Here is a 17,302-nt window from a genome sequence, read left to right as displayed (position 1 = left end):
CGATTTGTACTTTATTGTATATACCCATTTGCAACCAACAATGTCAGCATCCACTAGGGAATCAACTAGATCCCATATATGCTGAGACAATAAAGCATCCATTTCTTCTTGCATAGCCAGCTTCCACCGGTTATCTAGCTCTGCCTGTTGATAGTTTAGAGGAATAGTTTCCGCAGATAAGGCTGAAATAAAAGTTTTCATTTGATTTCCAATTCTGACATCAGAGACAAAATGAGATATGGGATATAAGGTACATTGTCGTGTCCCCTTTCGTAGAGCGATAGGCCTGTTATCATCATCATGAAGATCACTATTGTCTGTAGTACTTACCTCAGGAGAAGAAGAGGATGAAGGCACTTGCGGAGGTGGAGCTCTACGCACATATACTAATGGAGGATTATTAAATCGTGAAGAGTATGAAGTTTGGTTCGGTAATGAGGGCATAGATTCCAAAGGAAAATGAGGTATAGGTAATGGAAAAGACTCAGCTGGATCAACCTACAACGGAGAACCGGTACTAGAGTAATATGGAGTGGATTCCAAGAAAGATACATCCGCACTGACATACTCTCGGCAAGAAATAGGATCATAACATCGATATCCCTTTTGATTTTTTGGATAACCTATAAATATGTATTTTGTAGCTTGAGCAACTAATTTATCACGATCAGGGCTAAGTTTGTGTACAAAACAAACACATCCAAATATTTTTGGTGAGAAAGAGAAGAGTGGAGCATTAGGTTTTAGGATATGTAATGGAATTTGATCACCCACATAAGATGAAGTCCTGCGGTTGATCAGATAACAAGCAGTGATAATCGCATCACCCCAATATAACGCAGGAACATTAGATTGAATCATAAGGGTCCGGGCAACATCAAGTAGGTGTCGGTGTTTTCGCTCAGCCACCCCATTTTGTTGAGATGAATAGGCACAGGTAGTTTGGGGTTGAATGCCATGATCTTGGTAAAATTGTAACAAAACTTTTGATTTAAACTCAAGAGCATTATCAGTGCGAACAATCTTGACAACAGATTCAAACTGAGTTTTTATTTCAAGAATTAAGGATTTGATAATACTTGGAACTTCAGATCATTCTTTTATTAAAAACACCCGTGACAACTTAGAAAAATCATCAACAATAACAAGATAATATCGATGCTGAGTCCTAGTAGGAATCTTACTAGGACCCCATACATCTGCACGAAGAAGTTCAAAAACTTTATGACTAGACTGACTTCGACTCGAAGGGAACGAACTTCGATGATGCTTGCCCAACTGCTTCACACTGAAATGATGTAGTAGAAGGAATTTGAGGAAAGACATAACAAAGCTTTGACAATGAAGGATGACCAAGACGACGATGCCACTGAACAAGACTGGATGAGTATTCCACTGCAGCATAAACATTACCCACTGGATGATGTAGGTAGTAGACTCCATTTTCTTCATAGCCTCCACCAATCTTCTTCCCCGTCAGCAAATCCTGAAAATGACAACTCATCGAATCAAATATCACTCTACAGTTTAATTCTTTTGTAAGGCAACTAACAGAGAGTAAACTTTGAGGAAAGTTGGGAGCATGAAGAACATTTTTCAACTGTAAGGTGGAGGATATAAAAATATTTCCCTGACCAACAACTAGTGAGAAACTCCCATCGGCTAATGAGACTCCTCGATGAACAATAATATCCTTTAAATCTGAAAAGACAAGCGAATTTTCACACAAATGTCTGGATGCACCAGAGTCAATAATCCGCTTACTATCATTCAGATGAAGATGATTCCCTGTTGAGTAGGCAACACCAGCCACAGGAGGGGTGAAACTCAAAGGGCGAAGAGCTATCAGCTCGTCATATTCTGCTCGATTGAGGGTGATACTGTCACTTGCAGATGTATTATCATGTACATTTGTTGCCTCTAGTGTAGTAACATTTGCTTTTGGAGCATATGACTTTGATGAAGAAGAGATTGGCCGACCATGCTTATCCCATCAACGATCTTCTAAATGTCCAGATTTTTCATAGAATGTACATTGAAGTTTTCCTCTGCCTCCCATACCTCTCCCACAACCTCGTCCTCTGATATTCTGAATATTTCCACGACCATAACCAGATGAGACAACTAGAGCAGACGATTGAGACACAGGATGAGATTGTGGAAGAGAGATTGAAAGTCTACTCAGACGATTGTATGCATCAGCAAGAGTAGGTACATCTGATCCAGTCAATATTTGGACTTTTGCAACAGAGAATTCTGAAGATAAGCCTGTAAGAAACCGAGCAACCATAGTCTGTTATTGATGATCCTTTTGCTTCGAACAACTAAGGGGCCTGTGAGCATTAAGTCTTTCAAACGCAGCTTTGACGGAGGCATAGTACTGGGCCAAGGTCTGATCTTCCTGCTGCAAATTATATCTCCTGTTCGACTTGCAGGATACGACTCACATTAGTCTCTTGTGAGTACGTATCTCGAAGATTGTCCCACATCTGTTTGGCTGTATTATAGTAAATTAAACCATCTGCAATATGGGGTTCAACACTATTCATGATCCATGACATAACTATGTCATTATCTTCGTCCCAAGTAACGTATTTTCCCACCTTTTCATTGGGTTCATCTTCCAACAAAATATGTTTTCTACGATGTCCAGATACCGACATCATAAACGTTCTGGACCACCTGGCATAGTTAGTTTCATTCAACCTTACAGAAGAACCATACGAGAAGGGATTTGCAAACGCCTTATACTCCCCAATATGTTCAATTTTGGAATCACATTTTAAAGTTTCACCCATACTGAATATTTGATGCTATTGCAGCTGCCACAAAAAAAAAATCATATTCACTCACTTGAACATCGTGTTTTATATTCACACGTCTGTCAAATCCACGACTACACAAAGTTTGCCACACCAGAAATAAATTCACGACAGGCTACAATTGTCACAGAAAGTAGCGTGTTTCACAATCACGCATCAGCCAATACCACGACCAGGCACCTGTACTCAACACATAAATCCCACGACAGTAGATAAAAGCTTCCCACAAACAAAAAAAACTTTCCACAAAGCAGGGAATCACGCCTGCTGCTTCCATGACAAAAAAAAATAATATTAACATGTTGCTTTCACGACACACATGTTACGACACATTGAACTCGGCACCTAGATTCACGACCAACGATAATATGAGCAAAAAAATATTGAAATCACGACAACTGCTCCCAGACACATAAATCACGACAGCCAAAAAAAACTTTCACATTCAGATCCAACACTGCCAAAAAAAACTTTTGCTTCTTCTGCACACCATTCAAAACAACAGCCATATCCCGATCCTGATGACACGCAGTCATCGTGTCCCTTAGATCTGATGACAGATCTGTGTCGTGACCTTAGTCAGACACCAGATCTGTTATCAGATCTATGCAAAGAAAAATTAAATGTGCACACCTGTTTCCAACCCTTTTTGTTTTGTTTTTTTTTTCTTTTGTTGGTGTAGATCTATCACGATTGATCACGCTCCCGAGATCTACCGCTCTGATACCATGTAGAAGTTCCGAAATCTACCACAGAAGCCAAGAGAGAGAGAGAGAGAGAGAGAGAGAGAGAGAGAGAGAGAGAGACGACAATGAAAATGAGAAAACTCGTTTATCTGATTAGGGCTAATCTCTATGTTAAATAGAGAGAGGTCAAAGTAAAAAATTACACACAAGTCCCTCATTAAACACTAAATATCAAATAACCTCTAGTTTAAGAAAACTTAAACTTAAAACCTCTTAATCTCAACAATTTGCATATCCTAAAAAGACACAAGGAATAGCACGAGGAGAGAGTTTGTCATTTTTGTCAGTAAAACAAAACATTTACATCTAAAAACTCTCAATCTAAAGTAATCTGGAACTTGTTTAAAAAGTTTTTCAATAGGAGATGTTTTTCAAAGAAGATGACATTCTATTAATAAGATAAACTGTAGTTAATGTGGCTTCAACCCAAAAATCTTTCGGTACTTGGTTTCTAACATGTAAAGTTCTTGTTTCTATAATATGTCTATTCTTCTTTTCAGCTAAGCCATTTTGTTGAGGGGTATAAGGACCAGATTTTTGATGTGTGATACCATATTAGGTCTAGGTAAGTTTTAAATTCTTTTGATAAAAACTATCCTCCTGAATCAATGCGAAAGATGAAAATATCACTCTTGAATTGGTTTTTGAAATATTTGAAAATGTGAGAAAACTTCAAACTTGTGTTTAAGGAAATAAATCCAAGTGTGTCTCGTAAAATTATGCACAAAGGTGTTGGTTCCCATACATCCAAATGTATTAACTCAAGTCGTGATGAAACAAAGGTTCTTTCTTGAAATGATAATCTCTTCATTTTACCAAGAATACAATTTTCATATGTAAAATTTTCAAAATTACAAAAAAAATCTATCTTTTGGAAAAAACTGAATCTTGGATATACTAGAATGACCAAGTCTCTTATGTCATAGATCCAAATTCAATTTCTGAACATTGTAACAAAATGTATTCTTAGGTATTTTCAAAAAATTCATGTAGTATAAGCCTCTTTCTCTATGGCCTTCCCCAATCAACTTTCCTAATTGGTGATCTTGTACTCGACAACCACGAGAGGAGAAAGAAACATCACATCCATGGTTAGATAATTGAGAAACAGATAAAAGGTTTAAGTTCAATTTAGGAATATGTCTAATTTTTTGAATACAAAATCTTTTTGAATTTTAAGAAATGTTTTTAAATTTTTTGTTTCTTTTTATTTCAAGAGATGTTCCATCAACAATAAAAACATTTGACCCACTTGAGTTATGACATTTAGATAGCATATCACCATTCGGTGTCATACGAAAAGAACCACCTGAGTTAAGAAACCAAAGAAATTTATCGGGATCGGAGAAACCAAAGGAAGAGACTGCGACTCCAGTGGATGAGGATGCTTCTTTGAGTAGAGGTTGAAGAGCCTCCACTAATTGTGTTAAGGACATGTTTCCAATAGATGCATCACTTGACTCTTGTAGAGGTCCAACAGAGGCAACCTTTTTCTCGTATGGTTTCTTCAATTTAGGACAATGTGGTTTCTTCAATTTATGTCTATGTTTTGACATGTTCCGGTTCACGATAATAGTAACAAATAATTTTTCTTTTTTCATATTCATTACTTTGCTTCTCATCATTTGACATTTCATAGTGTGGTGGTTTGTAGGTACAAACATAGTTTTTTGGTCTAGATACGACTAGAACTGAGTCATTATCACTCTTAGAGATACACTTTTTGAGCATGTTCTCTTCCATACTTAATTCTTCTATGGTCTTCTATTGAAGGAACTTTTCCTCGATGAATGAGAGCGGATTTGGTGGATTCAAACTCCGATCTCAACCCATTAATAAATTGGTAAAAATGCTCTGCGTCTATTTTGATTTTTGTGGGGTCTTATGTCTTCCGGACAATGCCACTTTGGTTCAAGAAGAACCAACCCCTCTCATAGTTTGGACAAACCATTATAGTATTCTCTAATGCTTTTGTCTCTTTGAACCATATTTTGTATCTTATCTTGCAAGTTGCATACATGTGCAATATCCTTAAGAGAATACATTTTCTTAAGATAATCTCATGCTTTGTTTGCATGTTCGAATTTAGCGAGACTTAAACACTTCTTAATGTCGATGCTATTATTGAACCAAGACATAATCTTGACATATTTTATTCTCCATTCTTTTCATAAGTGGTCATTGCCTTATTTTTCTCAACCTTCGTAAGAGGTACCTCTTTCCCACCTTTTACTTTGGTAAGTATTAATTTGGGTTTCGGATCGGTCCCATTCACTAATCCCCATAATACTTTTCCCCATAAAAGGTGCTTTATAATTGAAGCCCATATTGCATAGTTTGATTCATTGAGCTTAATTAGTTTTATGGTGACATTTTCATTGTCATCCATTTTTGCGAAGGTAAGACAAAAGAAAAGAATAGAGAAAGAGGAGAGAAAAGAACGAGAGTAAAGGTGGAAGTCACGATTTCTCTCTAAGCAAATGCCACCAATCATGAGCACTTCGAATAGAAATTACAAGAGAGCTTTAACACTTTCAAATTTAGATGACATGCTTGATCACCAAGCTCCGATACCACCATGTAAGAAAATGAGGGCCTCCAAGGATGTTTACCAAATTACCAAAGTGGACATGCAAAAGAGTCACAACAAAGTCTACCAAAATACCAAAGTAAACACATAATAAGCCACACATAGGCTTACACACAACCCACTAAAGGGGTCAACACAAGAGGCTAAAAAATAATATTTTATTGATATAAATCCATGCAAGAAGCATGCATTCGTGAGGGGGTTTCACCCTTTTATATACACAATCCAAAGTCTCCAAAGAGACATTGGGAGAGGCCCAATGGCTCTAAATAGAGTCATTGGGCCTCTCCCAATGTCTCTTGAGTTGACTAGTCAAGATTTGTTGACTAGTTGAATTCAAACAAAAAAAGTAAAAAAGTAAAACTAATCTAACCTAGTTATTAAACCTAGTTACATATATATTTACATTTTTAACGACATCCACCTCTACAACAAAATCATATCATGTTGAACAAGGTATTGATATCTCTGAACATTCGGCCACAATTCCTTGGATCATAGATTCTAGGGCCACTGATGGGCATGAGACATCTATTTTCCGAATATCATGCATCTTTCTATAATGCTAACCTAAAACTAGCTGATGGTCTCCCTCTCCTATTCTTGGAAAAGGAAAAGTCCACATGGAAAAATTTTCTTTAAATTAAGTGTTACATACTCCTAGATTCACAGTTAACTTACTTTTTGTGAGCTCTCTTACTAAAGATCTAAACTGTAGTGTAACTTTCTATCCTGATTATTGTGTTTTTGAGGACCTAAAGATCGAGAAGATATTTGGTCATGAATGTGAGAAGGGATTGTATGCCATAGTTACCCCTCATGAATTGATGTCAAGTAGGGCCCAACCTTCACCAAGTGAGAAGTCTATTTTGTTAATGCGCTTCAGGTTAGGGCATCTTCCATTGTCTAAATTAAAGGTTTAATGTCCTAATTTTATAAAAACCGATAGTATCCAAACATGTCAAAAGGCTCAACAGTGTAGGACAATCTATCCTTCTAGCGAGTCTAGCAGTTCTGAGCCATTTGAGTTGATCCACTCTGATGTATGGGGTCCAGCTCCTTAGTGTCAATTTTTGGATACAAATACTTGGTAACTTTTGTTGATGACTTCTCAAAGATGACAATTGTTTAATTATTAAAATCTAAAGATGCGGTGTGTTCTGTCTTTCCTGTTTCTTATAAGATGGTTGAGACACAATACCATGTATCTATTAAGATTTTGCGATATGATAATAGAAGAGTATACCTCTCAAAATTTGTAAAGTTATCTTAAGGATCATGGAACCGAGTCTCAAACCTCTTGTCATCATACCCCTCAACAAAATGGGGTGGTTGATAGGAAAAATCATTACTTACTCGTGTTAAAACAATTGTAACAATATATATATATATATATATATATATATATTTACACCATAATACCTGATAGGGGTATTATGGTCTTTTCACAAGTACCCGATAGGGGTACTTGTTTTTATTCTTTTTATTTTTTCTGTATTTCTTTTCTTTTTTATTTTTTTTTTTAAATCTTTTTTTGAGCCACTTAAGGGGCCCCACCATAGAGTCGTTGGGAGCCCCCAACGGTCACAATTGGGCGCCCCTTGAGTGCCTCCTTGTGTATAAATAAGGGTGCATCCCCTTGTATTTTCTCATGCTTTTTAGAGAGTTCCTCTATAATAAACGGAGTATTTATTTTATGTGTAGCCTTGTTGCAAGGCCTTTTATATTGTCCCTTTAGTGGATTTATCCTCTTGTGCCGTTGTGCTAAGTCCATGTGTTGGACATTGTGAATGCATTTGCATTCTTGATTCTTCCGCATACTTTGTTGCATGGTATCAGAGCCATTCGATTCTTCAAGGTGAAAATCTTGTCTTTCTCTACTTCCTCTTTTTTGCATCTTGGTACCAAAGCAATGGAAGCCAAGATCGACCTATCATTCAAGCTCAATGGAAAAAAATACATTATGTGGGCATTCTCAATGGAAAATAATCTCAAAGGAAAGAAGCTTTGGGGTTATGTAATGGGGACCGTTCCGGAACCCCAACTAAAGCTCACAAAGATGGAAGGAGATCAAGAAAAAGCTCTTGAGGGTGATGCTCGCCTCAAAGCAAAAGAAGATCATCAACGACAAGTGGAAGATTGGGAGAGTAACCATGCAAAAATCCTAGCATGGTTTATGAATAATGTTGAACTTAAGGTATCTGCTAATATTGTCAAATTTCGCTGAGCCAATGAAGCTTGGTTTTTTATGAAGGGTATGTATACCAAAAAAGATCTTGCAAGAGCTTATTTTTTGTAAGAAAAAGTGAAAACCACAAAACAAGGGGATATGAGCATACAAGATTACTATAGTGCTCTTAACCCTTTCTTGGATGAATTGGCTCTCTTAGAGCCTAAATGAGTGGCTACAGAGGATATGAAATTTGGACAAAAGCAAATGGAACAAGATAGATTGTTTCAATTTTTATTTGGGCTTCGTCTCGAATTTGAACAAGTTAGATCTTCACTCCTTCATAGATCCACTATTCTTCTATTAGAAGATGCTATTGTCGAAATTACTCAAGAAGAGACTAAGCATGGCATGAGTAAAAGTGTGGATGAAGTTCTTGCCGTGTCTAAACCCGGCAACAATGTTAAAACATACAAACCACCTCATTTTGGTAACCAAGGGAGTGGTGGAAGGAAGATGATTATATGTCATCATTGTTATGAGCCGGGACATATCAAACCCGTTTGCCCAAAGCTTAATGGGACTTTCAAGTCAAAGGTGGCTTCCGTTGAGGAATCCTCCAAAGAAGATGAAGGCAAAAACGGGGATCTCAAGGATACTCTTGGTCAAATTTTCATGGCTCTCCAACAAATTCTAAAGGCCACTTCCTCCACCTCCGGTGCCGCTATTGCCTCCTCATCACTTCCTGGTACGTATTCTTGGATTTTAGATTCTGGAGCTTCTTTTCGCATGACTCCCCATGAAAATGCATTAACCAACGTGTGCACCAATTCAAAAATATCTTGTGTCTCTACGGCCGATGAAACGTTTCTCAAAATAAATGGTATTGACACTCTTAATCCAAAAAATATTCAAAATTTCTTTGTTCCAAAAGTAAGAATAGTTCCTAAACTAAATCTTAACCTTTTTTTCGTTTCTCAATTTGCCGACCATGGATGTAAAATATCTTTCTCATCTCAAGGGTGCTTTGTACATGATCTCCGGTTTGGGAAGCAGATTGGGCAAGGCCATAGAAAGAGAGATCTTTATTTTATGGATCATTTAACACTCTCTAATACTTCTTTTCGTACTTATGTCCAAGATAAAAGTATTGAAACTTGGCATAAAAGACTTGGACATCCAAGTTACTCTAAAATGTATATTTTTCCTTTTGAAAACAAATTTTATAAAGAAAAAAATATCAATTGCAAAGATTGCATTTTTGAAAAAATGAAGTCTATTCCTTTTCCTACTAGAACCTTTGTGTCAACAAGACCGTTTGAATTGGTGCATTCCGATGTATGGGGACCATCTCCGGTTCTATCTAAAGGTGGTTATTCACATTATGTTACCTTTATTGATGATTATACTAGATATGTATGGATCTATTTTCTTAATCTTAAATCAGAAGTTTTCAACTTCTTTAAGGAATTTTGTGCAAAAGTTCAAAATCAATTTCAAAGTCGTATATCCATTCTTCGATCCGATTCAGGTGGAGAATACTTATCAAATGAGTTTCAATCATATTTAAAACATGGCATTTGTCATCAAAGATCGTGCCCAAAAACTCCTCAACAAAATGGCCTAGTGGAAAGAAAATATAGACATATTTTAGAAACCACTAGATCATTACTTATCTCTAAAAATATTCTAAATTTTTTTTGAGCCAAAGCCGTGTTAACCTCCACCTATTTAATCAATAGAATGCCATATTCAAAATTAAATAATGTCTTTCCTTATGAAAAACTTTTTAACATGACGCCCGATTGCAATCGTCTTCGTATTTTTGGATGTAAATGTTTTGTTCTTTTACATAAAAGAGATAAATTATCGCCAAAAGCAATTGAATGTGTATTTTTAAGATATGATGAAAATCAAAAGGGCTATAGATGTTTTGACTACAAAAACAATAAGCTATATGTTTCCAAGGATGTGACATTTTTAGAAGATGAAAACGGTTTTGAAATATTAGATAATCCAAATGAAATTGATTATATGTTTCTCAATGACCTTTTAGATGATAAAAATGATGACTCTTTAAATCATCCAGAAATCTTGAAAAATACACATAATAGAGATGATTCTCATAATATTAAAGTATCACCAACTAATGGTGACAATCTTCAAGTTTATACCCGGCGTGAACAAGAATAACCTATTAGTGCTTTAGAAAAATTCTTGCGGATTAATGAACCTCTAGAAGAGACTTCCCTTAGGCGGTTCTCTAGAGAATCAATTCCTCCTAATAGGTTTGTCTCATATGAATCTCTTTCACCTAATTATAGAGCTTGTCTAATAGCCTTGCATTCATACTATGAGCCTTCTCATTATAATCAAGCAAAAAATATATCTCATTAGGTTGAAGTAATGAAAGTTGAACTAGATGCTTTAAATAAGGCTAAAACTTGGGAAATAGTTCAACTTCCTCCAAATAAAAAAGCTATTGGATGTTGTTGAGTTTATAAAGTCAAGACAAAAAGTGATGGTTCCCTAGAACGATATAAAGCCCGATTGGTAGCTAAGGGATACTCACAAGAATACGGTATCGACTACAAGGTGACTTTTGCTCTAGTGGCTCGCATGACAAGTGTTAGAACTTTAATTGTTGTTGCATCATCTAAGAAATGACCTATATTCCAACTAGATTTTAAAAATGTCTTTCTTAATGGTCAATTAAATGAAGAAGTATATATGGATCCTCCGCCAGGAATTAATGCTAACCAAGGTCAAACTGTTAGATTATTAAAAGCTTTATATGGTCTTAAACACGTCCCTAAGGCTTGGTATGATAGATTTAGTGCTATCATGATAAAATTGGGTTTTCGTTCATGTTATACTGACACTGCTCTCTTTGTTAAAAGTGCAGATAATAATATTATCATCCTTCTGCTTTATGTTGATGATATGATCATCACAGGCAATGATGAAAGTGGGATTCTTACTGTTAAAAATATGTTAAAAGATAACTTTGATATATCTGATTTGGGTTTTCTCAGGTATTTTCTTGGTATCGAAGTAGCATACTCTCCTCGAGGGTATATTTTGTTACAGATGAAGCTTGCTGCAGATATATGTTCGAAATCTGGGATTTCAGATGACAAAAAGGTGAAGACTCCAGAGGTTATCAACGTTAAACTACGGTTGGAGGATGGAGTTTTACTGGATGATCCTACACCCTACCGACAACTCATTGGATCTCTCACCTATATGACTATCACTAGGCTTGATATTGCTCATGCTGTGCACTCCGCAAGTCAATTTCAGCATGCTCCTACAATTGTGCATACGAGTGCTGTGCTTCGGATTATTCGCTACATAAAAAATACTTTAACTAAAGGGTTATTCCTATCCTCACTCTCTTCATTAAATTTACTTGCTTATACTGATGTTGACGGGAGAGAAAACCCAAATAATCGAATCTCAACTACTGACTTTTGTGTCTTTTTAGGAGATTCGCTAATTGCTTGGAGATGCAAGAAACAACAGAAAGTCTCGTTGTTCTCCACTGAGGCTGAGTATAGGGCCATGACAACTACTACAATGGAACTTGTGAGGCTTAAAAGTCTTTTTCAAGATATGGGAGTTGAAATTTTCGGTGTTTCGAAGCTTTGTTGCGACAACAAAAGTGCGATCTATATTGCCAGCAACCACACCTTTCATGAGAGAACTAAACATATAGAAATGGACTGTCAGTATGTTCGGGATGAGTATCTTCGTGGGACAGTTACAGTGCCATACGTCACATCTGAATATCAGCTTGCAGACTTTTTTATCAAAGCACTTCCTGCACCTCGCTTCTTCTTTCTCCTTGGCAAACTTTTAGTCATCTCCCCGTAAAGTTTGAGGGGGGGTGTTAAAATAATTATAACAATACACACACACACACATATATATATATATATTTACACCATAATACCTGATAGGGGTATTATGGTCTTTTCACAAGTACCCGATAGGGGTACTTGTTTTTATTCTTTTTATTTTTTCTGTATTTCTTTTCTTTTTTATTTTTTTTTAAATCCTTTTTTGAGCCACTTAAGGGGCCCCACCATAGAGTTGTTGGGCCCCCCAACGGTCACAATTGTGACCGTTGGGGGCTCCCAACGACTCTATTGGGAGCCCCTTGAGTGCCTCCTTGTGTATAAATAAGGGTGCATCCCTTTGTATTTTCTCATGCTTTTTAGAGAGCTCCTCTTCAATAAACAGAGTATTTATTTTATGTGTAGCCTTGTTGCAAGGCCTTTCATATTGTCCCTTTAGTGGATTTATCCTCTTGTGCCATTGTGCTAAGTCCATGTGTTGGACATTGTGAATGCATTTGCATTCTTGATTCTTCTGCATACTTTGTTACAACTCGTGTGTTGTTATTTGAGATAAATGTTCCAAAATCATATTGGTAATAAGTAGTTCTTGTTGCTACTTATCTCATTAACCATATGCCTACCAGTACTTTTTGCAGGTAAGTCTCTTGTAATGATCCTAACTCCCCAAGCTCTAATTTTCTCAGTTGTTCCTAGAGTGTTTGGATCATTGGATGTGTTTGTTATGTTCATGTTCCAAGTGTATATAGGGATAATTTAGATCCCAAAGTTAGAAAATGCGTCTTTATTGGATATCCTACATTTCAGAAGGGCTATAAGTGCTATGATCCAATCTCTAAAAAGAGATATTTATCAATGGGCATCACTTTTTTTAAAGATGTCCCATTGGTCACCGTGCGGTTAAGGGGGGGTCTCAAGAGGAAAATGAGTTGTCTCTCTCTCTCTCACCTATAGCTCCTATTGTCAATCCCATCAGATTCAGTAATCCAGAAATATTTGATGAATTAGAGGTTATACATACCTATGCTAGAGAAGGGAAAGATATACTTATGCCTTCTACATCCATGCCAGAGATCAATCTGGACCCAGGACTCCTTGAACCTATCCATGAAAATGAGACTCAAGAATCACCCCAACAAGTGACTTGGGCCTACCTATTGCTATTTGCAAAGGGAAGAGTACTTGTGCTCTATACCCCATAATTAACTTTGTTTCATACCAATGTGTATCTGAATCCTATAAAGGTTTTGTTGCCCATTGTAAAGCCATTTCTATACCAAAGAATGCTGAGGAAGCCTTAAAGGTTCCACAATGGAAAGAAGCAATAATCAAGGAAATGGATGCTCTTGACAAGAATCAGGCTTGGGAAGTTGTGCCTCTTCAAGAAAGAAGGTTGTGGGATGCAAGTGACCTTTGCTCCCATGGTGAAATGTAATTCTATTAGGGTACTTCTCTCACTGGCAGTATATAGATCATGGCCATTTTATCAATTAGATGTGAAAAATGCCTTCTTACATGGGGAATTAAAGGAAGTGTTGTATATGTCATTGCGTCCTGGTTTTCATTCAGAGGATAGAGGTAGCGTATGTAAACTCAAGGCCATTTATGGGCTCAAACCAGAGTTGCCAATCGAGGAAGCGGGAGCGGGAAGCGATATGGGAAGCGGAAGCAGGAAGCAGGAAGCGAGGCACTTCTAAAAATTTAGGAAGCGGGAAGCGCGGGACGACTTAGGAGCGAACCGGGAAGCGTCTTGGAAGCGACCTAGGAAGCGTCTCGGAAGCGACCTAGGAAGCAAACACAAATCATTGCTTATATACATAAATGTATGCACATTAATATATACTAGCAAAAAATGAAAGTTGAAAATTGAAATTATGTTATTAGTCAAAGGTAAAATCTATTTAGCCAAATTATCAAACAAGAAACAGATCCATTAGGATGTTATAGATTACAAAAATCACACGTTAATTCCTGGATAAAAGACATAAAAGAAAATAGATACAATATTGATCGTGAAAGTATAACATACATTAGTATGTTTTGCATTATAGCACTATTCTGCAACGAGTTGATAGAAAGAGTAAAGAAGTAAACTGTGCAAAAAATAGAAGAAAATCATATTGACTTGTAAAGCTTATTTGCAGATTCTGCAGTGTAAAGTAAATCCATTGAACCAGTCGATACGAGCAGTTGGTGCTTCCGGAAGCCCTTGGAGACAGCCCGTTTTTCTTATCGAAAATCTGATGGATCTAAATCGGATTACATAAAAAACCCAAAAATCGATGTCGGGAACCACCAAACGAAGTAGTGTAACCTGACCCCTTAACAGAGGAAATGAAACCCTCTTGAAAGGGAAGAAAGGAGATTAGGGAGGAAGAGAGAGCGACAACCAGAGTCTGGTATGTCTGCATAGAGGAACAAACGACAGTCAAGGATGGTGAACTCTTTTGACGGAGCGTGAGTTGCCGAAAAACCTCTATTCTCCGGTTTCCCCCTCTTTCTCTTCCGAAAACTCGTGGAAGGCAGCAAAATCAGGAGTGTGAGTTGCGGTGAGGATGCCGGCTCCATTTTGGTGGCAACTCTATCGCCCACATTTTCTGTTTAGTCCTATGAAATTGCATGCTACTTTCGAGTTACGTGATGGAGACAGGAGATGGAGATATGTGAGATGGAGAGAAGAGATGGACAAATGGGTACATAGTACGTACTTGAATGGATTCATCGTCGGTCGGTGGAGGTCGCCGGACATCGGTGCAGGTCGCTGGATTTTGGATTTCGTCGATCGGTTGACAGAGAGAGGAGAGAAGGGAGAAGGAGACTCAGATTAGCAGAGGTGTAAAAAAAAAACCCTAAACCCTTTCGAGTTTTGTTTTCACGGGTTTTTCAAAATCTCTTTTTTGCCCTTACTAAAAAAACTCGTTCTTTTAAATTTTTTTGAAAAAAAACTTTAAAAAAAGGATAAAATAGTAAATCTCACCTTGCAGTACCCCTTTAATGGGGTGCGCGTACCACATTAAAGGGGTACGCGTACCCCATTAAAGGGGTACACGCTTCCCAAAATAAATGCACGCTTCCCTGTGCATTTCAGAAGCGCGTATCGGGGAAGTGTGCTTCCCCTACTGGACATGCGCTTCCGGTAACTCTGGCTCAAACAATCTCCCCTAGCATGGTTCAAGATGTTTAACAGAGCCATTACAGTCTGGGAGGGATGTACTTCTTGTCTTGGAGATAATAAAACTCAAAATCAGGAGAAACTTCACCCCTATATTGTGGTTTGGGTGCCAAAGTTGAAATTTCTGCGGAACATCTGATTAATGGTTTGGTTGGCCTCCATGCAGTGCTTGAAATAGAGACGCCTTTAGCCCCTAGGTATCATGAGCCAGGGTCCTACATTTATGTCAGCTATGTTAATTGTACTGGCTTTGAGGCAAAAACTGAGGTAATTTTAAGAATGTTAGAGCTGGAAGATATAGAGAATTTTGATCATGATGTGTTTCTATGGTTTATGATGAGATTTGGTTAGCCATTATCAAAGGGGAACTGACCATATTTTGGTCTGTTACTTGGAATTAGAAGGCACTCTTATCCTTTTTCGAGTGTTTTTTTGAAGGGATGCTTTCTGCTAACCTGCTCCATTGGAAGTTGAGTCATTAGTCATCCATTTGGTCTTCGTTAAAGGTGATCTTTTAGCAAGTTGTCTACCTAAGGGAACTGATCAACCCATTTTGCAGTCATTTGTCTTGATGGCAGAACAAGTGAAGGACAAGCAGATGCAAAGGCAATGACTCAAAGGTCTAATCCCACTAGTGTGTAATGGAACTGAAATTCATATTTTATGCTTCATCCGATTTTCATGAGGAAAACTGGGCGAGGATTTGAAATACAAGAACATAAAATGAATATAAAAATGTTGAAAAGGGAATGGTGATCAAATTTCCTGATTTTGAAGGAGAAATGGAAAATAGTGGGAAACCACTATGAGCAAAATGTTTGGAAATAATTCTGAGACAGATGAAACTTTCTCTTTTCCCCAGTAGTTGGAGAAATGAAACTGTTGATACTGAAACACTGAAAGCTTATGTGCCTATAATGTCAAGCTAATAAATCAAGTCTGCTTGATTTGGAGATTTGGTTTTCCTTATCTTCTCATTATAACGGGATAACAAAATTACCAACCCTTGATGTTCTCTGTGATATAATAAAATCTTGCCAGTTTGAGATATAACAACACATTTAGTTTTGGATGAGTAGAGTGTGCCTGATACTGCCTGCTGGGGAAAACAAGGTCTCCATTGGACCTTTGAGAAGTATGTCAGGCAAGATCTTTGGATGTGATGTCCGTGTGGATTTTGATTTGCAGAATGCTGTGGAGTTTAACCTTGGGCTGCTGCTTGCTCCTGGAAGTTCACTGCTTTTTTCCGACAATGTGATGTTAGAGTTCTTTTATTGAGTTGACTTCATGCAGACAATTTTAGAAGTATTTCCACCTCATTTTGAGTTAATTTTAGTCTTGTTTTATTATGAAAGTTTGTTTCATATATCATTCCTGTTAAAAAAAATAGAATCAAGATATCCTGAATTTTCTGTTGATCCTTCACATTTGTAATGTAGATCTTTGAGTTATTTATTAATGTTTCAAACGTGTTCTCATGTTGATGGACATTCCTTTTCACAGCCTTGCAAGGGCATACTTTTGTTTGGGCCCCCAGGTACCGGGAAGACAATGCTTGCAAAAGCAGTTGCCACTGAAGCTGGTGCAAATTTTATTAATATTTCAATGGCAAGCATAACATCTAAGGTACTTCCAGTGGTTGCTTAAGTCAATATAAGCACACCTTTTCACTACCCTGAATGACTAAATAATCATTCTATTTATTGTTAGTGGTTTGGTGAGGGTGAAAAGTATGTCAAAGCTGTATTCTCCCTTGCAAGCAAAATTGCTCCTAGTGTTATCTTTGTTGATGAGGTAGGCTCATGTATTCATGCGGTATGCAATTTCCTAAAGCAATTATGGTGTATTAGTGTTTGTTTCTGACATGCAAGTATAGCGTTTTTTCACTTGATTTATAGAACTGTTTAAAGATGGATAATATTTTGAGATTTGTGTATCTATT

At 37.2% G+C, this 17,302-nt stretch overlaps 1 protein-coding gene across 4 annotated transcripts in view; it reads left to right on the top strand.

The window, feature by feature from the left end:
• The window catches only part of LOC149851355 (uncharacterized), a 63,326-nt gene that overhangs the window by 41,454 nt on the left and 4,570 nt on the right, over positions 1-17,302 (top strand). For 3 of the 4 annotated variants that reach the window (XM_090000373.1, XM_090000363.1, XM_090000355.1), the window contains 2 exons: positions 16,864-16,986; positions 17,071-17,154. The exons of the other annotated variant lie outside the window; for it this stretch is intronic. In XM_090000373.1, coding sequence (XP_089856499.1) covers positions 16,864-16,986; positions 17,071-17,154 — 207 coding nt within the window. The remainder of the gene's footprint in view (positions 1-16,863; positions 16,987-17,070; positions 17,155-17,302) is intronic. 4 annotated transcript variants of the gene reach the window in all.

The sequence above is a fragment of the Nuphar pumila genome, chromosome 1, assembly GCF_984573655.1.
Source record: "Nuphar pumila chromosome 1, dmNupPumi1.hap1.1, whole genome shotgun sequence".
In the NCBI taxonomy this organism is placed as follows: Eukaryota; Viridiplantae; Streptophyta; class Magnoliopsida; order Nymphaeales; family Nymphaeaceae; genus Nuphar; species Nuphar pumila.
The sequence above is the reverse complement of the archived record's forward strand: the minus strand, read 5'-3'. Positions and strand labels throughout refer to the sequence as shown.